Raw genomic sequence first — 23,883 nt, 5'->3', positions numbered from 1 at the left:
ATAATTATGACGCAAAAACAGTTTTCAGATGGTATATCATTTCATTTTATTAGGACAATTAGAAATAGCACTGAAAATCATAGTCGGAAATAAATATTAATTATTCTCGATATAATACTCTATCGATATTAAAATGAAAGCTGTTAGAGATTACTGCATTAAGGTCAGTACGATCCTTGAGGGAGAAAATAACATCAGTCGGATAAATCTTCGGTCTGCAATTAAAACTGTTTAGTACCATACAAACGATAGAAAAGATCGCACTTGTTCAAGTTATCTCCTGCGTCGTTTCGGTAAAAAGGATCGAACTGTGTCGCATTCATTGTTATTACCCTAAACGATCTTGCCATTCTAAATCATGCCTTCTTTAAGTAACTCTCTAATATCAGATTATACCTACGATTAGCACAATATACCAAGTGGTAAAAATCACAATGCAATTTTACGTCACGTTCAAACAGCACGCTTCTGAAATTCAATATCAAGTTTCTTATTGTTCAAGGTATCTTCTTCTTAATGGCTGGACCATCAAGACTTTTGCACAACCATTTTCGTGATCGTTCCTTCGATTCACGCGTATCACACAACGAACGTACCAAGAGATTTTCACAAATTCCACAGAATTCAGACGCGCGACGATGACGTTATCCACGAAAATGAATTCCAAAGATCGATCTTATTTACACATCACGAACTTTCGGTGATTCGGAAGACTCGTCAACTGAGTGTCTCGCGATCCAAAATCGTCGCGCGAATTAAGGATATGACGTATACTGGCACGAAACAGTTTAATTCTAAATAAATGATATTCAAACAAAGCGCCACGAGGAACAGGATATCCGCTGCAAAAGTCTAGACGTGATATATCAAACTATTGACACATTTCTAGCGTCTTCTAAATGACTCAAAAACAATTCTCGATTCTATTTCCTCAGTGGTATGCGTACGTGCAATACCCGCTCTTCTCTCAGTTAAAAAAAAAATGACAGAATTACGTGGCAATTCCTTGGCGAGTGTTTTTGAGAGATTTGCGATAACCCCGATACGATCGATCTGGACAAAAGTTTGATCACGATATAAAATGGTGTAAATGTATAAAAGTGCAAGTTCGAAAGTAGTAAAACTTTTGTCCACATCTCCCTCCTCGATCCAACTTTACAGTCTCCTTATCTCAGCACCAACGTGCAAACTAATTTCTCGTGAAGAATATCGATTCCAATGCATTTAATGATATATGCTAGATTGATCACAATTAATTAGAAATTTAATTAACCCTATATTACAAAATATTAAGGCGCGGGTAGTTTAAATACCTGCGCGCAGAGAAATTCAATAAAACCTGTTCGATCAAACAACTTCATTTTACTTTCAATTCAAACAGATTCAATGGTCTTCACGAAAGGCGACAATATCTTGAAAGAGATAGGGCTGTAACGTTGAGTAAAATTTATGTTCAATCGATTTATCTAAATCAATTCTAGGCTCGCGAAGAAGTACTCGTGCGTAGAGCACTATGCACACACCGATGAAACTGTTGTGTCCTATACTTTCTCGCCTTTCTCCTGATCCTTAAATTAATCGAAGAAGAAATAAATAGTAAATCGATGAATCCTCTGAAGATGATACCTCTAGTGAGCCGTACTCTTAGACACGGGTTTAGGCTATGAGTAGTTGAATTGCTGACGCTTTAACCCAATGAATCGACCGCGATCGTGCTCAAACCTTTCGGACTAATAGTCGTCTTGAATTGTTCCGGGACAGGATACTCCGTCTACAATGATATAAAATAAACCATGATATAGATATGTAAATGTACGTTTAAAATTACGTAATTGGATAATTAATAGAATAAATAGCTTACATAATCTCCATTCCCTTGTGGCACCATTACGTTCATTTCGCTGGACTTACTACTAATGAGTTCCACGGCTAATGATTCTGGGCTCAAATACATCTGGCAACCGTCTGTCTTATCAATGGAAATGGTAGGTACCTTTCCTAGTACCTATGATAAAACAGAACAGAAAATACTAATTTATTTCATTGAAGGAAAATGGACAACAAAAAAACTGAGGAGCTTATTATTATAATGTATATATCTATGTATCACTGAAAAAGAGTGAAATAGACTGTAAATATTTATGCAAATTCCTACTTTGATAAATACAATTACAGAAGTAGAACCTAATTTAGAACTTACTACACCCTCCAAATATTATAAAATATACTTCATTTTTCATATTTTGTACATTTTTGCATATTGAAATTTTCTATAAATGTATGAAAATTCGTAGTCGAATGATAAGTATAACAGAGCATAATTTGTAGCATGAACCGTTAGATCATCTTATAAATACTGCTTCTAAAAATTATCTTATCTCTAAAGAAATAAATGGATACTGTTATTTTTAGTTTTAGCTCTGTTAAATATTATACTTAACACAATTTCTTACATATTGAATCATTTTTGAAGCTCTTCTTCAAAGGATTCTTAAATTTGTAAATTAAAGTGTAAAACAGGAAGCAGCATTACTAATGGGATGACCTAATATTTGTAGAACTTATCAAGTATCAGATTGCTGGATATGAAATTATTTCCTTGAATGGAGATATTTAAGTAAAATAATTCCTTAGTTGACTTATACACATACTTTTTGATTTTTGGTCTTTATTCCATTTTTCAAACTACTCATTTAATTTTCGAATTATACATCGATACGTATATCGACTAAAAACAACTGACCATCACCGCAATTTCTTTCAATGTTCCACGTTTCACGTAGTACACACCCTGAATAAATAGTAGGTAGGAATCAATGTCATCCCGTGTCATCTTAAAACCTACAGTTTGAATCTACACTACTCTCATCAAAATGCATTGGCAATTTGGTAAGATTCTAGACATTGCCATAGCAAGTAAAAATCGAACAAGTACTCCAACAGATTTTGTATATGTATGCAGGCGGAAACCTTGAACCTGTGCAAATGATCTGTGAAGTCGACTGGAGGGAATGTCCCAAAGCAATCGTAAATTACGTTTGGAGTGAGATTGTAACCGACGTCCTTGACTGTCTGACGAACGAAGGAATAGTCTGGCGGGTACAAAGAATTATTATTTTTGAATTGAAACGAATATCGAATTAGAGGTCTATGAACATAGCGGTCAGGTAAGTCCTTGACACTGATTCGAATTCTTCTATCTGAACGCTATGTTCACGATTGGCTCTAGCGAGAAAACTAAAAGATGATGCTTATTACAATAAAGATGTTTCATTGATAATATTTAAAGGTACTCGCCGCCTTTTTTATTTGCACCGTATTACTGCGTATAATATGTTCCAAAGCGAAGCATCTCGACGACGCTACCGCTGAGAATGAGATCTTCAACAAGGTCGGCTACAAAATAGAAGAACTTGAGCTGAAAGTTAATATATTAACGTATAAAATGCAGTACGGCTCGTGGCCTTTGCCTCATCAAGTTCATAAGTCGAAATTTAGAAAGAACCTGAGAAACCTTAGGCTGACCTTGTCGAATCCCAATGAACGCTACGATTGGATAAAACAGGTTTTGTTGAGGTATCAAAGAAGATCATAGAAGCCAGAGATTTTTCTTTGACTTTCTCCTCGTTATCAAAATATTCAGCTATTCCTTTAATTCCAGAAAAGACGAACCGTACGCAAAACACACTCACAGTTCCGAGCAACGTCTCACAGAATTATTTGATGCAAAGAAGAACAACTTGTACCCTTATCTACGACGAGATAATTTGTCACAACAGTATAGCAGTAGATCCTCCAAAAGTAGCAGCGATAAATCTATAAGGTAAAACTCGTCAAGTGTTATGAACACCATGTTTTTATAAACAGATGGATAAATTGATTGTTCTTCCAGGTTGAACTCTGTGGTCAGAAAGACAATTGGTCAAAGGCAGCACAAACTATCAAGAAACGAAAATTTGGATTTGCCAAACAGAAATGCAATATCGCTCCCACACTTTTCAAGAAGAAAGAGCAGCAGGTTCTCAAAGGAAACAAGGTCTTTTAGAGATGAGAAAGAAGCTCGTAAAAAGTTCCTGAAGACCATGGCTGATTGCAAACGATATTTAAAAGAGCTACATGATAGTAACAAAAATTTGGGATTAGTCTGCAGCTCTTCTCAGATGAGCGATGGTTCGTCGTTTCAGAATGCTTGGTCAGAAACACAAGTAAGTGTACCTAATAAAATTATAAAACAAGTATTGTCCTTAATAATTGGTTTTACTTGTTTGCTGCAGAAGGATGAACAACAGGAACCTCAAACTAATTTAAGTGAAAGCTCCAAAGAAAACGAACCAACTGAGCCTACAAAAGAAGACAATATGGATAATGAAATGAATACTAAAAACACAGGATCAACACAGGAAAATAAGGAAAACTGTTTAGAAGTATCGAACGCAATTTGTCCAGTCTTAAAAGTGACTGACAAGCATATGTTAGCTCCAAAAATGAACATAACATTCTGCTCTGACATATTCCCACGACAATCAATATCAAACATGTTGATACCACCATCTTGTGAACAAACCAAATTCATGCAATCTTCTGAAGAGGCTTTATACCAAGTCAAGAAAAAGTTAGAAAGTTTGCACAACGTATTGAGAACATACGAGATACGAAACTCTGAGGCAAAGGTATTAGACAGACAACAGGACAGCAATAATAAAATAAACAGCATTTGTCAAAATGTCATAGATACACTGGTATCGGTTACAAATGACGCTAATTGCACTGAAAAGAGAAAAAGTAGGGTGAGTTTTGATACTATCATCAGGACAGGATCCAATGAGATGCAACAAACAATTTACAATAGTTCTGAACAATATGATACTGATGATACAGGCAGAAGTTCTGAGGTATCTGTTCAAAATTATTCTAGCATGTTCAATAGACATTATCGTAATAATTTGAATGAATTTCAATGTGTATTACCACAAAAAAGTGAAAACAAAATATATTCCTTGAATACTCGGGACTCGAATGTGGTTAATAATGAAATTATGCATTCCACTACTATTATGTACAATAAGATTCCTGAGAGAGTGTACTACACTATTTCATCAGATTTGTTTGAAAACAAGGACGATAACAGAGAAGGAACAAATTTATATCCTGATCAACAAATTGTTCCAATAGAAACAGATGAAGATTTGGTAATCACATCTCCAGCCTCCAGTCGTACAGAGATGTCAAAAGACAGTGAATCTGATGATAAATCCACAGCGCTGTTACTTCAAGAAGCACTGCAATTTAGGAAGGCATTACTAACACGCATTGAACTTGAAAAGGTATGCAATACAGATGTCCAGAGTGAAAATATACACAGTACACCTATTCCAGATTATGGTAAATACTCTTACATTAACAATAATCTACAGTCAAAGCTTTTGGACATTATATCAGAGGAACAATCTGTTAGTAGTTCCACAGAGAAAACTAGCCGAACTTACATGTATTTTAATATAAAACAGGATAAACAATTGGCACGTTCGCCAACGTTTAATAACAACACAGTAAACTCTATACAGCAACGTGAAATTAATGACCAGAATATACATAAAGATTATTTGGAATCAAAGGACAACCTGGGATCGACTTCTGAATATTTTAGTCTTAGTAATATAATTCAAGAAAGAAGTAGCGGTGACAGTAATCAATTGCTGGCATCAAAATATAAATACTTGCCAGAAAATGAGTCAATGAAAATGATTCCAAATAATCTGCAAATCAAAAATGTAAATCATAGTATGAGCAATTCTGATAAAAAACATTTGGAAATGAGATTTTCAAATTGTTTAAAGAACGTAGACGAAAGTGTGGATCAAGAAGAAATATCCTTCAATTATGTAAAGAAAAAAGAACATTTTAATAAACGTTTCTTACAAATGAACAATGTAAATGAAGTCATAGATCCTAATAGTGAAAGTGTGGAATTATTTTCAGAAAATTTAGATGAAACCATTTTGGATGAAGAAGATCAAAATGCAAATATAAATAATATTTCTAATTTCTTAAGCTGCAAGTCTTTCAAACAATGCACAAATGTGTATTATAGCAAAGATAAAAGAGATAGTTCAGTTGATGCAACGTCAAATTTATTAGATGAAAAATATATCGAAGATAGTGAGATTTTAACGTCTAGTCCAAATTTAACTTTGAAGAGACATCCTGGTACATGCTCACTGATTGAGCAGACACCAGTAACAAATACTGAACAAACAGAAATGTGTACACTACTTGAAGATGTAAACACAATGTATGAATTATCAGCTTCTGAAAGTAAAGAAAACTCGATTGAAACAAATTTGATACAGGATTCATTCACGTCCAGCGCAAATCAGTCAAACGATTCTAACATTCCAGAACCACCATCTGTAACAATACTGACCAATAAATCAGCAGACGAAGAAGAGATAGAGTTAAATTGGTTAGATATTAAAAACAATATTAGTGATGATTATATTAACGAGAAGAATACGCAAACATTGTCAACGGACACAATAATTCTGCAAAAATATGATTCTGTAGAGGTGGAAAATTATTGCAGACAAGAAACATGCAATGAAAATGAAACTCTAATGAGAGAATATGAAACAATGAATATTCATGAGGAAAATGTTAAGAATGAAAAGATTGATTCAATTACAAAAGGTTCATTTACAGATCTAGATAATAGGGAATCAATTATTAATGAGGCAGTCCATAAATCTTACTCCAACCTCATGTCTCCACACAGTAGTGTGTACTTTACAGACGAAGCTTCAAGTTCTGCAAAACTGAATAATGTGCAAACCAAAAAGTCTGAAAATTATTTACAAACAAACTTATATGTAGAAGAAGGTAGTGATCAATTAAATTACCAAGCAGGAAATTTAAAAGATACAGAGTTACCTTCTATTTCTATGTCAAATGAAACAAGGATTAAACAAGAATTATTAGATTCTAACAAAAGAATAAATAATAATACGACTCTTCCTTCCAGAAGCTACATAGAAAATACATATACAGTACCATTCAACGAAATGAAACAAGTATCAAAGAACGAAGTTGAAACTTTCAATAATAAAACTTCATACATTAATGATAATAGCTATAACTTACTACCATCACAAAATGTAATTAATAACGATCAAACAAGATCAAATTTACAGATAACTAGGAAAGAATTATTCAATATAAATCAAACTATATCTAACATATCTCCGCATCAAGTTTCTCCAAGAAATATAAAAGAAAATACAACGAGGAGAATGAATACAACATTGAAGTCAAGAAGCCACGAAAACTACACTCCAAAATCTGAGAAGTTAAAGAAATCGAATGTTTTTCAGAACGTAAAGGAATTAAAGTCAGACTTATTTAACACAAGAAGAGAAAGTAGCACAATTTCAACACATGCCAAAGTCAGAGATTTATCTGCTGAGCCTAGACGTAATACAGATCATAGCATTAGGTTAGATAAAAAGAGATCTCGGTCACAAATAAGTTTTCGAAGAAATGAATTCTCAAAACATGTTACTTCACAATCATTTGAACTTCCGAATAGCAGAAATAGTGAACATTCAGAATCTATATTAAAATCAAACAGCCCCGTGAAACACTTATTACCAACACCGAAAACATCTTCGAAATCCTGCATACCAATTCTGAAAAGTAGATTGGAAGCAGCTCGACGATCAGAAAATGAAGGAAGGCCAAAGAGTCCTGTGAGAGGGCCACTGACAATGACTATGTGTTGGAGAGACAATATGTCTAATAAGAGTCCTAATGTAATGGAAGAAACTATAAAAGTAGAAGGCAGTTCAGGAAACAATGATCAACATATGGAAGAAATAAATAACTATGCAAAGAGTGACAATAACCAGGACCATGCCGATAAACAGGATTTGATGAAATCGTCATGCATTATGCAAAGCTTGACAAAAAACACTGATAATATTGCTCCACAAGAACCAATGGTAATATATGTTAATATATTTACAAAATATGACCATAATGCGACAAAAATAGTAGACCCAAAAAAGTTTCTGGAGTACATAAAAAACAGAAAATTGGACGTACAAAAAGTAATTGAAGAAAATCAATCTAATTTAAAAGAAGAAGCTTCAATGATCTCTGTAGAGAAAGAAAAAGGCATGATGCACAAAATCGTCACTATTGTTTCTTCTATTACGAACAGTAACGAATTAGATGCTACTTCGGTCAATTTATCAGTCCCAAAAATAAAAAGTGAATCAATAGTCAACACTTTATCAACTGATCAATTAAAACACTTATGCTTCCTATCAGTTGAGCAAAGGGAAATCGATGTTACTGCAAAACCATCTGTTATCGATACAAGTACATCAATCACGGATTTAAATACGCCAGGAACATCGAAGAGCATATTAAACAAATTTCAAATATGCGGGACGCCTAAAGAATTAAATAGTGACGAATATATACAACTACTTGAAATACTTCATCAAGAGTCAAATTTCGCACATCTACGAGAATTACAAAATGTCTGCAAGAAACTTGTATCAGAACACCAAAAACTTAAATGATATTAGATCACAAATAATGCTTAACACATGCATTAATAAAATTCGTAATCAATATCCACTATTATTTTTTTAATACTGTGATTTTATTTTCTGTTACATAACGTGTACTTCATGTAACATGGATGCATACGCGTTTGGAAATAAATATATTTTATACCCAGTATTTTATAAAAAATGTAAAATATGCAAGCATATTTTATACATATCAAAAACAAACAGCATACCTGCATCTGCACGCTTTGGCAGTTGACGAATTCGATGCTCGACACCACAGAGTCGAAAACAACGGATGATTTGCGACAAGAATCCATAACGACGGAATTAACTTTGCCTTTAATAACTAAGGTACTATCCTGACATCGGAACATGTAGATCACATTATTCATTTCCACGTTGTCGATAAGTAGATCTTTGTTACCTTTGTGGTATTCCTGCGCACAAATGATACACATTGCAGGAATAAAATAAATTGCTTACGAAAACAAAATTGGATAAAATAAGATCAACTTACCACAAGCCATTTCTTTCCATCTCTAGTAAACACGGGTGGTTTGTCAATCGGTGCATTTGCAGGTGGTACTGTTTTCGTAGGTATAGCATTACCAACTACAGGTGCTTTGAATGGCGCTGGACCAGTCCTTAATGAAGGATTTTTATGCGTCTGCATATCAGAAGTAACTTTCTTCAAATCTGTAAAATAAAACATCGACCAATTTTGTAATAATTCTTTGACTAAATAAATTACTTGTATTTTATGAGGTTCATTTTATCTAAGCATTTTAGAATAAATTTGAAATGATTTAACTTCTATAGAAACAAAAAATCTTAAAACAGAACGCCACCCTTTCAAAATTCACTTTTTGAGAAGATTTATCATTACAGACTAATAAATAAAGATTATGTATACTGAAATGATTAACAAACAACTTTCAGGGATGCCTACTAATGATTTTGAAGGTATTATATTAACTATTTGGATAGTGTTTAAACTAGAGCGTTTGTTTCTTTACTGATTGAACGATTCTCGTATAAGTAAACTGTACTTACTTTTAGTAATAGCTTCTCCTTGATTAATTTCGGCAAAGAGAGCGCTTCTATCATCGTTAACACTGACCGGCGCCACATCTCCCATAGGCATACATGGTGGTGGAGGTGGTGGGATGCCTGCTGGTGGTGCAGCAGAGCCAGTTTTTGCCCATACCAGTCCTGTCGTATGATGCTGACGCACGTATTGTTGAAGATCACTCAGTGTTTGCACCCAAGCCTTGCACCAGTCAGCATGCACTTTATCTCTGTAAATATAAACGACAGAATGAATTCTGTATCAGTAACAAATTCCTCAAACATAACGTTGAGAAAGTGATTCATTCTTCAGCAATCTTCAGCAGTTCAAACTTACTTCTTTTTCCATTCTTTCAATACACGATTAGTATAGAACTGTCCAGCATCATTCATCTCTTTTACATAAGGTATTGGGGCTGGCGACAAAGCGACCCATCCTAGAGCTGGAATACTTTCACTGATTGCTGACAAATGATTGAAAAATGGAGATCCTCTATTTTTCTCGCGGAATTCTTGGATTTGTTGAACTTGTGCGGATGTAGGTGCAAGGAGAGCAATTTGCTCTGATAGGTTTGATGGAGCTGGACGACTTGCTGCGGTTCGAATGAATTCGAGCTGGATTCTATAAAAGGAAGATCACTCAGTGACTTATGCAAATGCATAATTCCTGGTACAAAGTAACAGTGCAGTACTTACTGAAACGCCTTTTCTACAAGCTCACTGTGGGTAGCAACATCGCCGCCAATTTTCTGACTCAACTGCAAGTATTCTCTCACAGGTCCAGCCAAGAGATCCTCATAGCCTGCGACTGACATGCTGATGGGTTTGGTTGATTCTACTTTACGTGGCGACTGAACAGGTGAGGCAGATTGTACTGATGCGCTTCTTTCAATTGATTGAGATTTTTTCGGTGATGGTGTACTTGTCTGAACAGCAGAGTCTTGCGTCTCAGTCACAGAATGAGTCTTTACTTTCTCCAATCGTCTGGTAACGTTCTCTAATCGATTTACCAGTTCTTCTAGGTGATCCTCTTTATCGTTGGTTTCGCAGCCTTTAATAAAATTCAAATTTAATAAGTCATTAAGTGGGCAATAATATAACAAGTGTAAAAATTTATACTTATGTATTCTTTGAAAAATAATAAAAAATTCATGCGAAAAGAAATACAGAAAAATTTCTTTTACAGCTTGATATTAAAATAAATTGAACACTATTTCAATTGCAGTGTTACTTTCCATTATATATTGAAAAATTGTAATTAAACAAAGAAATTGCTTTGTACTCGTTATACAAATAATAGTAATACGAAAGTTTTAATAATTGGAGAATATAAACTCCAGAAAATTCGCGTGTATACTGAGTACATTAAATATAGAATGAGTATATAAATAGTTGTGTCAACATCCACAGCCACTAGACCATTATATGTTGCAAGCATGTAACAAAAGTAAATTTATGTACATCTCGCAATATCAAGAATGCTTCTAACAATTGTAATTTTATAATAATTATAAATTCAACTTTAAATTTAATTGTATTCAGCTAATAGTTTATGAATAAAATAAATCTACTTGAGATCAAACTTGAAAGATTAATTTGCTTCACATTATATACACGAATAGCGAAGGTCAGGTGCAGAATTTAAAACGATATGCAAATTAATTCATTATCACTTTGCTAATTTGAAACTAATCGTCCATCAACTCAGTTTATTACACTTGTTTAATTATCCGCTCACTTAAATGAAAATTACATTTATAGAAAGGAAACGCTTACACGCCCGAGCTCTTCTCGTCTTTCTGAAAACTGAGGAAGAACTAAACCGCGGATCTAATGATATTCGACGCGAGTATACGCCAACCTATTCTTAGGAAATCTGCGAAAAGTGAATCGTGAGCACCCATCTTATAAGCTCCGCGTGGGTAGATACTATTTCGTACAGTAGATCTCAGGTGATTAATAATTAAAAATTCCTCAGGCATATGTAACTAATATATAAAATACTAATCACTCTAAATAGAAATTATTTCACATCTTTCGTGTTGTATAAAATTACATAGTCAAATCTATGTTTAATGTTTCTAGTTAGAAAAGAATTTTCAATCAATACATAGTTTCGTGGAAAACAGCAAATCGTAACGGTTCCTCTTTTAGATCGTTCTACTCGATCGAAAGTCCTTCATTTCTCTCGTGGAAAGTGTTAAATAATCTATCAAGTTGAAAGGTAAATGGGTCAGCGAATAAAAATAGAATAAGGTCGTGACAATGTATGAAACAGCGCAAACTTTTGATGTCGAGTTCTTTGTCAGAATTCCAAAACAAATGGTTCTACAAGAGAATTATTCCTCAGGATAATACTCTGTTTTACAAGTGCTTAATTATAGTTAAACACTGGCACATCACCCACATTTCAAAAATTCCATAAATACCAGCACAAAACTTGTAAAAAAAAATTGTCTGCAGTATTATAATTCAAATTTGTAAGGATCAATATTTGAAAAGAAAAGACCTATAATAAATATTGTATAATACAATGGAAGAAATCTGGTGAGATATTTCAAACATATTTACACACAGTAAAGCAATGGCTTTGAGTACTTTTACTTATTTTTTTATTTCAATTTCAAAAGTTCCTAGCCCATATTTCTGCTGAATTTTCCACTTTAGTTTTTTTGACAAAACTGCAGAACAAAGAAATATTGAAAAATTAATCTCTCTAAATATTCCATATTTCATAAACTCCTGTGCAGAATATCTCATGCACATCCAGTCCAGTTTTAAATAGAAAGTCATAAATGGTCATAAATGCGCCCATAAAGCTTTTAAAACAAAAATACGGTCATAGGAAAACAAAATTCTCTGTGCAATATCCTCTCCATCAATATTCTCCTACTTCAGTAAAGTGACAGTTCGCCCTAGTTTCTAGGCTCACGTTTCCCCAAAGACTTCATATTTTTTTATTCGACCAATGAGCATACCCAGCCCTGCTCGACTGCTTGCGATCCCCTGTTGAACACGTGACCTCACCAGCTTCCTTCCATCCACTGTAACCGCATGAAACATCGTGTTACGAATAAATACGAATAGATTACGTCGGGTGTACTTGACGCACTTAAATCAGAAACGACAAGCCCCGATGGAAATCATAGAAAGTAAGAAATGGATTTAGGGTGAGCCCTAACCGGCGTGCACCATCGGTCCTAGGGGGTCGAACCTCACTCTATGCTCTGTCGCGTTTTGCGCGGCGTGCAACAAATCGGAGAAGAATCTGTGACGCCTTAATGCTAACTCGTCGCGTGCAACTGGCGTCGCTGGTGGTTCCTGCATTCCGCTGCACTCTTCTGAATCATGTTCACCCTCATCTTCCTCCGATAGCCAACGAGGAATCGACGACACTGCACATCATATGTCCTCAATAAACACCTCATCAAAATTCATGAAATTACTTCTACCATACTAACAACGGTGTTGATTATACTAAATAAGTACATTATTCGAAGATCGCTTTGGAATGAATTCAAAATAATGTAGAAAGTAAAAAATGATGTCTCATCTGATATTTTGTTTAAATTACTTTCTATCTTGATAATGTCCAATTTTGTGATGAATATTGAACAGCGTGGAACAGATCCACAGCGATAATCGTTTTCCATCAAGCTGGTAATGAACTTCGACCCAATGAAACGTTATTAGTATGGAGAAACAAAGTAATTTGTTATCAGATCATCATGTGGTCCCTTACTGTGTATCATAATATACGATGTGCTCACGAATTTGAATACTCTTAAATATTGTGTTAAATAAACATGTATAAAGCATGAATTTATTATTTATAAATTTGATGAAGCAAGGAAATCGTACAATATTTATATTCGGAATATCTAAACTATTTCATTTGTTATATAAAATTGAATACATTTAATTTTTTGAATAATAAATAAATCTATAGAACAAATTTCAGAAGGAAATTAGGGATAATAACATAAATAAACATGCTTTTGTAATTTAGTGGAAAGGTTGTAAAGATTGCAAAGATGCTATATGACAATTTCTTCTTACTTCACAAAGAACCATTTCCTGTGCTACATCACCAATAATAGGCTTCGTATGTGTGGAAACGGAAACAGGAAATGAACACGTAAATAAGCAAGTGCATTTCACGTAATTCCTACGTCATTTCCGACGGGGTAAGTACAGGGTGTTAAAAAAGAGAAAAGATCTGAACTTTATAGGTTCGTAGTACTCCAGAAAGAAAATTGCATAATTAACACAGATACTAAAATTAATTCAACATTCAACGAAGTACCTCTGACTTCAAATTCACATGGAATATTCTGTTCTTGTTTCCACGAAGGTATTATGTATGTAAATAAGTTATCATTTTTAGAAATTACTTAATTATCAGTGTTCAATAAATTATTTGTTTTTCATTTGTTTATAACACACTATATTTAAGAATCAAATTTTGTAATGCATACATTTGTTAAATGGCCTATATAAATTATATTTTATATAATTGATACTAAATAAAATTAAACTCCAAATTACCGACTTTGGACAAATAATAACAACTATAGACCATTTTAGAAGTGACACAGTCTGAACAACAAAGCCTTTCTGAATATAGAAGCACTTCATTGTACTGAAGGCCAATCTCTATATACAAATCCCACCCCCGCAAAGAAACTGCCACAAAAGAGAAAAACGTAACATTCTTGAGAGTTCTATAGGGTGTCACACAATTGGGATGGGTTATATCTCAAATTTAATAATAGATAGAAAAAGGACTGTGGAGGGAAAATTTTAATGGTATGATAGTGTCTATTTTTCTGCGACTTTCTTTTATCATAAGTACAATGATGCGCCTGAAAAATTCAAATGCACTCTCTTTTGAATGGAATCACATTTTTTTTACTAATGTCGAATCCTCAAGTTATTCTACGTAAAAAAGTATTAGATACAATGTTAAAAAAATCAATATTTCGTGAGATATTTCATATTTTTTATCTTGAGGTAACTCAAAGACAAAGTGCATTCGTGATCATTTGTTTCTGTGGAAGACTTCAAAGAACCAAACCAAACGTAAACAGTAACCACATTAATTCTATTATTAAAAATATTAAAAAACGATGTATGAAGCGTTTACAATGTAGAGGCAGAACACTCGAGCACGTTTTACATGGTAAATAAACGAATTACAAAAAATGTGAAATATCTGACGAAATATTAATTTTTTGAACATGGTACCTAATACTTTTTTACACAGAATGACCCGAGGAATCGATATTAGTAAAAAGTAAAATATAATTCCATTTAAAAAAGAAGTGTATTTTCATTCTTCAGGTACATCGTTACACTTATGAAAAAATGGACACTATTATACCATCCAACTTTTCCCTCTACGTACAGTTCTTTCCCATCTATTATTAAGTTTGAAATACAACCCCTCTGAATTGTGTGACTCACCCTGTTTATTCAAGAGGTAATTCTACTCATAAATTCATAGTCACGCAGTAAGGGGTCACACAATTTCACAAAAAGAGCCCACATAATTCTAAAAATTCCGCGCAACTCAAACCATACCTGGCTGCGTCTTTTTGCTCGCATCATTCGGGCAGGATTCAAAAACCGAATCATCGCCTTCCTCATCCGGTCCATCATCGATGGTTCTCTCAATGAACGCAGAATCGTCACAAAGATTCTTTTTAACGTCACCAGGAACACTGGTAATCAGTATCGTCTGCTTCACCATCCCCTTGCCTCCACCCCCGTCGCAGCTTGACTTGCCTTCGACCTCCCCATTCTCTTTGATTTTCGCTTCGACCCTCTCTTCCTCCCCTTTCAAATCGCCCTCGTTTTCCACCTCGTTTTCCACCTCGTCGTCGTCCTCTTTGCCATTCGATTCCACCATCGATCCTCCCCGCGATCGAGAACGCTCGCTGGACTTGCCCGATGGCAGCGGGCTCTTCACAGTCAAATCATCGACCACTTCAGTGGAACAATTCTCCATCGAAACCTTGTCGAACCTCTGCACGTCGCCGTTCAGCTTCTCCTCGCGACCGATCTGGCCGTTTCCCTCGATCTTCGCCGCGTCGACGATCACCGTCTGTGGCTCCGTCGACTTCTGACTTTGCTTCGTCGCCTCGACGCTCGACCTCTCCTTCTTCGAGCTCTTGTTGCACACACAGCATTTAAACATCGCGTCGATATCGATTATGGATTCCCGTTGTATTAGCGGCGCGACGCTTTCGTCGCTTTTCGAGAGGGATATCTATAGCCTTTTATAGGCCCTTTTCACTTAGGCTCAGGGCTTGGGTGTACAGATGCCTTTACTTCTTTTGTGTCGCGATTATATTGCCGATCTCTGAGATCTGGGCATAGGTCGACTCGAAAGACGCGTAGGATGATTGATTTAAATACGACACAGTTTAATGACGAAAAATAGTATATGAGCTCGAGACAATTGAATATGCGAGTTATAACGATGTGAACTATGAACTTTGTTTATAATTTGTTTACTTTCCTTGCTATAGGCTCGTGGATTCCTGACGAGTTTGTAAAGATTTTGAGATCCACTGGAGTCTTATCAAAAATGCGATAAAGTGGATAACGAGGAAACCTTGCTCGAAGTTTGGAAGTGATTTCCACGTAATTTTATAGCTCAGATTGCAAGGAGCTTATAACAAAGGGGAGTTCCAGGAATTAAAGATCGTAGAATAGTTAACAGTTAAAATTATAAAATGGCTAACGATTCTAGTAACGATTGTAAGAACACTTCAATATTTTTTAGGCTCGCGTGCGAAGCGCTAGCCCCCTCACAGCCGAAGTAACTGGTGCTTGAATATTTGATTAGAAGCACGCGGTTCTGTGAGTCCTTCCCGAGCAACGGAACTGGCCCATCGAATATTCTATTCCAAGGGGATTTCCCACGGGAATCACGCGCTATAAATTGTTCAGTGTACACTGGCAGGACAGTATTTCAATTACATTTACCTCACGGTGTGTTTGTGCTCGGCGTCTGCTAACATCGTGGACTGCTAATTGCGAGATTGGTGAAATGCCGATAAGACGATCGAGCAATTAACACCTCTGTCGCGCGCCTTCGAAGGTTGAATCGAGAATGTAATAATAGCAACAAGAGCTATGCATTATATATATTCAGGAATATTATGACTGCTGTCACTCTCAATGCACAACAGAGATAAAATATTCACGGACTTAGAATATCTCTTCGTTAACAGCTTGAACGTTAATGATGCACTATTATGTCACGCTCTGCTCAGAAATAATATTTTTATTTATGTCAGAAGGTAATATAATTTGCAATATTTTGGTACTATCGCGTAGATACGTTGTGAGTAGTACTATTCATTGCTATTACAGTTTGTACTCGTTATAATCTCGCGACTTGTATTGAGTTTGTAACGTGTAATATGATTTTGAGATTAATACAGGAGATAACAGTTCATAATTCCTTTATCAAGAAACAAAGTGAAATAGAATGACGGTACTTTCAAGAAGGAAAATAGTGGCGAGTTTATAGCGAGAAAATGCTGTAATATCAAAAATCGTAGTACAGTGGTAGTTTGTAATCGAACTCGATACATTCAAAGTGTTAACGAACACGAATGAACAATACTTTAACTATATCAATATCGATGAGCTTATATTGAGGAAATCTGTAATAGGAAAAATTATAGAACAGCAATATTCTTGAACTATATTCGATACAGCACTCGAAATGTTAACAAACAAGTAACAGATTAACTATATCGGTAATATTCAAGCGAGCTTATATCGAAATAATACTATAATTCCTAGAATCGTTATATTCAAATCGACGGAACTCAGTGTGACATTTGAACGATTAACGAACAGGCACGAGCAACAGTTTGATTATATTAATAATACTTCAACGAGCTAATATTGAGAAAAATCACGGTATAACGATATTTTTGTATCGAACTCGATAATATTTAACACACAATACAACAGTTCTGTGAACATGTAACGAATATTTTGACAAGTTTATGGCGAGAAAATACTTTGGCACCAAAAATCAGAGTACAGCGAAATTTTTCAATCAAACTCGATATAATCCTCGAAATAATAATCTACGCACAACAGTCATACGTTATGCATACGTAACGAGCTAATAGCGAAATATAACCTAAAAACTATATCTGGGTAATATCTTGAATTGAATTTGATACGACACTCAAAATGTTAAACAATACACACGAAAAGTTAAAATATTTTGCTGAACTTATAACGATGTTAATCTAATAGTAAGTTAATCTAATAGTAATCTAATAGTAAGAATCTAATACTAAACTCGATACGACACTCAAAGTGTTAACAAACACTCACGAACAATTTCGCCGTGTGCGAAAACCTGTTATATTCTTATATTGACGGAACTCTAAGTTGTACTCAAAGTCTCAATCACACGCGAGCAACAATTTAACTATGTCAATAACATTTCGTCAAGTTCATATGGAGAAACACTATAATACTTATCATATCCTTGAATCAACCAAGCTCGACGGCACTCAAAGTATCAAGCGACACGCACGAGCAACAGTTTGGTCATGCAAGAATATTTCAACGAGCCATCAAGAATTTTAAAGGTTGCTCGCAACAAAGCAGCCGTCACGTTCGAGGAACTACAGCAAGTAACGTATTTATATATATTAATGTTTGTGTGGACTTAGCTTCCACTGATACCACAGTTTTTTACTTGTTTTTTTTTTTTTCGTTTTCTTATTTCCTTTTTTCTCCTTTTGTTATCTTGTATCAGTTATAGGTTCTTATATTATATTTGTTTGTCTTTCTATATTTTTTTAATGCACTTGTTATTTAGGGTACCCTCTCTTTAAGAGAGTAAATAATTTTATTTTGTTTTCGCCACTTTACTTGCCGTATTCACTCCAAGTAACGTATTTCCCGAGCGAAACTCTGTTGATGGCGCGATGATCGATTCCAACAACGCCCAGGTATACGTTTTCAAGATTAGTCGGCGGAACGTTGCGCGTGGACCGAACGAGTTTCGTGCTCGCGTCGAGGCACGCAAAATTTCTATGATCATGAATGTATATTTCTCTCAGCAACAGTACTCGCTGGCTATCTCCTAACGGCTTCCGATAACGGTCAACAGGAAGCAGCGGGATAAGTTCTGCGACGGAAAGCAGACACACGCCCTGCCCAGCGAGGACGATACACCCTTCCCAACGTGAACCACGTCTCTCATAATCGCGCGAAAAGGAACTCGACGTTTCGACTATTTATAACAGTCAATAGCTCGACACACACGCAGACGTTACAAGCATGTTTCGACGTCTGCAGAGAACGTATGCAGCGACGCGTATGTCGATATGGCGAGCGAGAATATGAATGAACACCCCTGATCGTCGCAGCTCTTTAACATACATTTGTCGCGAATCACTTCCCCGTGGACACAATTACGAACTACGTCATTGAGTATGTAAATCAGAGTCGTGTCGATGCTGATTACTTATACGTCGACAACGAATGAATTTTCATTGAAGAATTTTGTGTAGAGTTGAGTAGAGTGTGTACTTCCGAATTGTTGATCGTGTTAGGCTCTGTGTTGATGCAGACGTGTTTGGTCTTTGAATTATAGTTGAATTATAGTTGAATGATAGAACGAGAGGGATGTTCTATGATTGTGCTGGCGATTACACTGGATTATTGCACCAATTCAAAAGCACAGCACACGAGATATCTGAATTCGATCGCGAGGTTCGCGAGGGTGGAGTATCTTGCCCTCGAAAAGAGTCTACTTTGGAAGCAACCGGCGCAATACTCTGCCGCGTCTAGTTTCGACCGGCTCTCTGCGGTGCTGCCGCAGGGTGGTCGAGACCCGAAATTGTTGCAAGTTTCCTTCAGCAGGAGCCACGTGCACGACAGACGACTCAAATGAGCCGGTCAGATGCGGAACTGATCTACTCCATAAACAGAAAGCTAAGAAAAAGGGCGATACGATAAATATTGCATTTGAAAACTTAGTTTGGAGTAAACAAGCAATGAAATTTACTATGATCAATTATTTAACCCTTTTAGTGCTGATATATCGTAGCAGTTGGCAACATTTACAATTTTTTAACGCGTTTAGTTGGCACTAAAAGGGTTACGAGATGATTGGCTGTGTTCCTAAGATATTGAATTCTTGAATCAGAATTTCAAATTTGTCAAAATGACTTCGAATATGTTAGGTGTTGTTTACCAAGTATATATAATTTTATTATCCTGTGACAGTAGATATAATCATACAAACAAATTTTTCAATTTGTGAAAAGTTCACTGTTTGTCACATGCTTTGAAGGTAAAAATGAAATTTTTACAAAGAAATGGAGTTCATCGGTTTGACTTCTAAATGGTTCAAATGTGACTTTGCCAAATAATGACAGACAAAATTGAGTTGTTTTAAAGGAGAATGTTTGAAATAATATTTTACTATTCATTTATATCTAACAAAACTAACAGACCAGTGCATAAAAATAGCGATTTCAGTCTAATATTATGTTAGCTAAAAAATTCTCGTTTAGAAAGAATGAAAAACAGAAACCGCTCAATAAATTGTATTCGTATTTAAAATGTATATTCACTCATTTTCCTTCTACTACATTTAAATTTGTAACAAAAAGTGTTGCTCATTTTTAGAACTAGAGGGAGCTAAGGGTTTTCTACTTTTCTTATTCTACAGTGTCTTTAGTCAAATAAGTTACTAGATACATTGTTTTCTATGTGAGTAACCTTATACTTTTCTTGGTTAATGTGCTCATTTTTTAAAAACTCTAATAATTCATTACTTACTTAAATAATGCAAAAATTGCCTTCATACTGTTTTTCTACATATTTGTGGAACACAAATATGAATATTTTCGACCATGGATCAAGAAATACAAGAACAGAGTGAACTTATAATTTTGTCCAACGCTGCGTATTCTGTTCAACCTCCGTAATACGAAACTCTAGATTCGTTTTCTTCGCTACTATAAAACGAACTCACCAAGAAAAAAGCAGCTTAAATCTTTATATTTCTACATGTATTTTAAACTTTTGTTTGTCCTGGCAAACTGAAGTTTTTAAAACGTCTCTTTTAAATTTTATCTTTAAATGTAATACCATGTTTGGCTAACTACAAACTGATAGGGGAATGGCTATACTGATAAATTCAACACTTTCTCACTGAGGAATCTTTCGTGGGTGTAAATAAAATCCTAAAGATTGATTTATTTACATTCAAATCGGGCGATTAATTAAGTTGAAAACAGCACTGACATTACTGTCAACGAGTAATTATCGAAAATAAAAATCTAGAAGAAAATGACATTTCTCCGACGTACTTTTATGTAATCACAACTCAATGACTCAAGTGTGTATAAAATATATCCCTATCTATAAAAGACTGAAACTTATATACGTTTGTTTAACAATACAGTTTTCCAGATAAATCGAAGACGATATTTAAACACATTACGCGTTTGTTCAAACACGCATGACTCATCTCATAAATGAACGTTTTCTAACACGCCTATCCTATAATTATATTATACTTTTTATCAGATCTCATACTGCAGAACTCACTGTGATAATGACACATTTTATCTAATATTATTCCAAAATATTCCATTAACCCTTTGAACAATACTTCAATCAGATTATGTATTTATTATAGTTCCATTTGCTGTTTTAAGAATTATTTTTAGCAGCAAAGACGAATATACTAGTTCGCATTTACTGGATATAATTAAGAAAGATAAGATGAAGATAATTAAAAAATCACATTATTCTGAAAAATGAGATATCATTGTCATTTCGAGCAAATATTGAGTTATGTTACAAATACAATAAATGAGCGACATATTGTATCTTATATATTAAACACAATAGATATCTAATACATAAAATATATACTAAATATAATTAGTATAAATAACATTAAAAATTCTGCGACATTAATCAATAAAAACGCAAAACAAATATTCCTATCTCAAATAACATTTTTCTAATTTCAGGATCAATAATAAACTAATAAGAAATAGTCACTATTTCAAGGAGGTCAATGCGCCCCAATTTTATTCCATCTTGATACACACCTGAGATCTCGGTACTTTAAACTTCGGTATTTCAAAATCACTGTTTCATATACTACCTAATCTGAACTTAAACAAAGAGAGGATTATTATGCTTTATACTCTTTTTAAATTTCTATAATAATATTTTTTTCAGAATATCGTTATTCTGTCAACAATAAGAAAAGTCACCAAATACTTACGATTCTTCCACATGTCCAAAACCTTCTTATAAGTCCCTGGTACCATTCGAAACTCATTTTCCGCGACTTTGTGAATTTCAGACATCTCATCAAAAGAAGAACAACCAAACTTTTCTTTCAATAATTATGCAAACAACTAACGTAAAAAACCGACTAGATAAAACTCGAGAACCGATGCGTTCGATGTGTAACTGATGAATGATGATAACGGACTCACTTCGTCAGCTTTCACGATGGAATTTTAATCTCGCGTCAGAATCACAGGACCGTATCATATAACCAACCTAATAGTAAAAAGTCTGAGTGGCAGAATTTTCCTGCGATCATTAAACATATTTTAAATAATACAAGGACTAAATGCACAAACAATTTTTCAAGCGCAAGCTCTATTCCTCGCAATAACACTTGGTATAGAGTAAAAAGGAAAAACGAGAAATATCAGAAAATAGCTTTATTAACAAAATTAAATTTTAATGTTTTAGTTCCTCAACAAACAAGAGTCGATGAACGTAACTGTACCATGCTAAAAATGAAGTTTATACCTTGTTTAGACATCGAAAACAGAACGATCGATAAAATAATAGTTATTGGAGAGTAATTTTTATTTTTTAGAAATTTGAACACTGCAGAATAAAATAAGAAATTTGATTAATAATCAAATACCCTTTATGGACATTCCCTGGCTTTGACCAATACTCCAAATCTGTAATGCCATCTTATGGAGACATTTTGAACTTCATAATCTTTGTGGTTTGACAGTTCTGTAATCTCAGTTGCCACAAATAAACATTGCTATAAAACGAAAACTCACGAAAAATGGACATTACTCGTTTCTTTCCTTTACCTTTCATTTCATGTGAGTTTTATTTACATACACTGTCACTCATAATTTTTTATAAAATCAAAACAGAGTATGAATAGATAAATCAATTCAAATTTCAATTTAAAGAATAAGTAATAGCTAAATTCCTCAATTAAAATAAACATATCTGTCGCATCAAGAGGCTGAAGCAACGAGTTATATTTTCAGAAATTCTAAACTATTTTATTAAACTGTATTTTATATGTATTGACGTTTGTAAAAAGTAAGATCTTAAAATACAGTTCCAACTGACGCCTAAAAAAAGTGTTTCATACTATAAATGCAGTAATGAGCAGTGAGCTTATATCGAGAAAACTGTACTCGAAAACCGCAGAGGGCTGTGCGTAGAACGCACCAGGCGCGTTGATGGATACCTGTTTTCGTAAAAGACAACTTCGAGTCCTATTCTTCTATCACATCGAACGTATTTATTCAATTACGAGCATAGATTACACTAATTCAATTATTCCCCACAAATATACCAGGATTTATATACATACATAAAAGTACATGTACAAAAATAGAAGTATCAAAATCATAACTCGTATAATACACGAGAAGATTCTGAGAATGTTCACTCATCGAAATTTCGATTTAACAAAACTTCCCTCGTTTATGTGTCATCGCAAACAGTCGAAATACCTTACCAGGTGTCATGTGTCAGGTGCAGTATGACTCACAGTCGGAACGCTGCAGGAGATGTACATAACCAAACTAAATTCCTCTGCGCGACCGAAAGAAGCTTCGACCCCCTTTCTTAATCGCAGAATAGCTGTGCAGTATGCATCGGTGCTTGCCTATATACGCGTACTATTTCGAAGTACGTGGAAACTGTGGGAACTCATGAATAGTAAAATGTTTTCGGAATAGTTGATACGCATCTAGCGGCTGTGGTATGTGTTAACACCTATCGCAGATAATATTCGCCTTCACTCACCGATGCGAAGCCTCACAGCAGTCCAAGAATATCCACTCTGTCACTCGATGACAATCGACTCGATAACAACACAACAATCACGGTACACTAGTGATAAGAGTTCAATCTGACAACATCACTACATACACTGGGGCGTTTG

At 34.7% G+C, this 23,883-nt stretch overlaps 2 protein-coding genes across 6 annotated transcripts; one reads left to right on the top strand and one right to left on the bottom strand.

Annotated features, from left to right (window-relative positions):
- Positions 1–21: 21 nt before the first annotated feature.
- On the bottom strand, positions 22–23,883 carry Capt (adenylyl cyclase-associated protein 1). Of its 5 annotated transcripts, XM_076390729.1 has the most exons (9): positions 15,228–15,858; positions 12,827–13,039; positions 10,341–10,695; positions 9,982–10,266; positions 9,630–9,874; positions 9,094–9,272; positions 8,807–9,013; positions 1,862–2,005; positions 22–1,771 (listed from the first exon to the last, which is right to left on the bottom strand). In XM_076390729.1, exons 1-9 carry the CDS (start codon positions 15,841–15,843, stop codon positions 1,688–1,690), a joined length of 2,328 nt encoding a protein of 775 aa, XP_076246844.1. In that variant the 5' UTR covers positions 15,844–15,858; the 3' UTR covers positions 22–1,687. The 5 variants fall into 5 exon arrangements, with proteins under 5 accessions (XP_076246844.1, XP_076246847.1, XP_076246845.1 ...); XM_076390732.1 differs by lacking the exons at positions 12,827–13,039; positions 15,228–15,858 and adding an exon at positions 23,745–23,883; XM_076390730.1 differs by lacking the exons at positions 12,827–13,039; positions 15,228–15,858 and adding an exon at positions 23,455–23,523.
- On the top strand, positions 2,874–8,582 carry LOC143187239 (uncharacterized). The gene is made up of 6 exons (XM_076391331.1): positions 2,874–2,889; positions 2,963–3,099; positions 3,290–3,576; positions 3,662–3,823; positions 3,893–4,205; positions 4,275–8,582. Exons 1-6 carry the CDS (start codon positions 2,874–2,876, stop codon positions 8,580–8,582), a joined length of 5,223 nt encoding a protein of 1,740 aa, XP_076247446.1.

The sequence above is a fragment of the Calliopsis andreniformis genome, unplaced genomic scaffold (assembly GCF_051401765.1).
Source record: "Calliopsis andreniformis isolate RMS-2024a unplaced genomic scaffold, iyCalAndr_principal scaffold0022, whole genome shotgun sequence".
In the NCBI taxonomy this organism is placed as follows: Eukaryota; Metazoa; Arthropoda; class Insecta; order Hymenoptera; family Andrenidae; genus Calliopsis; species Calliopsis andreniformis.
The sequence above is the reverse complement of the archived record's forward strand: the minus strand, read 5'-3'. Positions and strand labels throughout refer to the sequence as shown.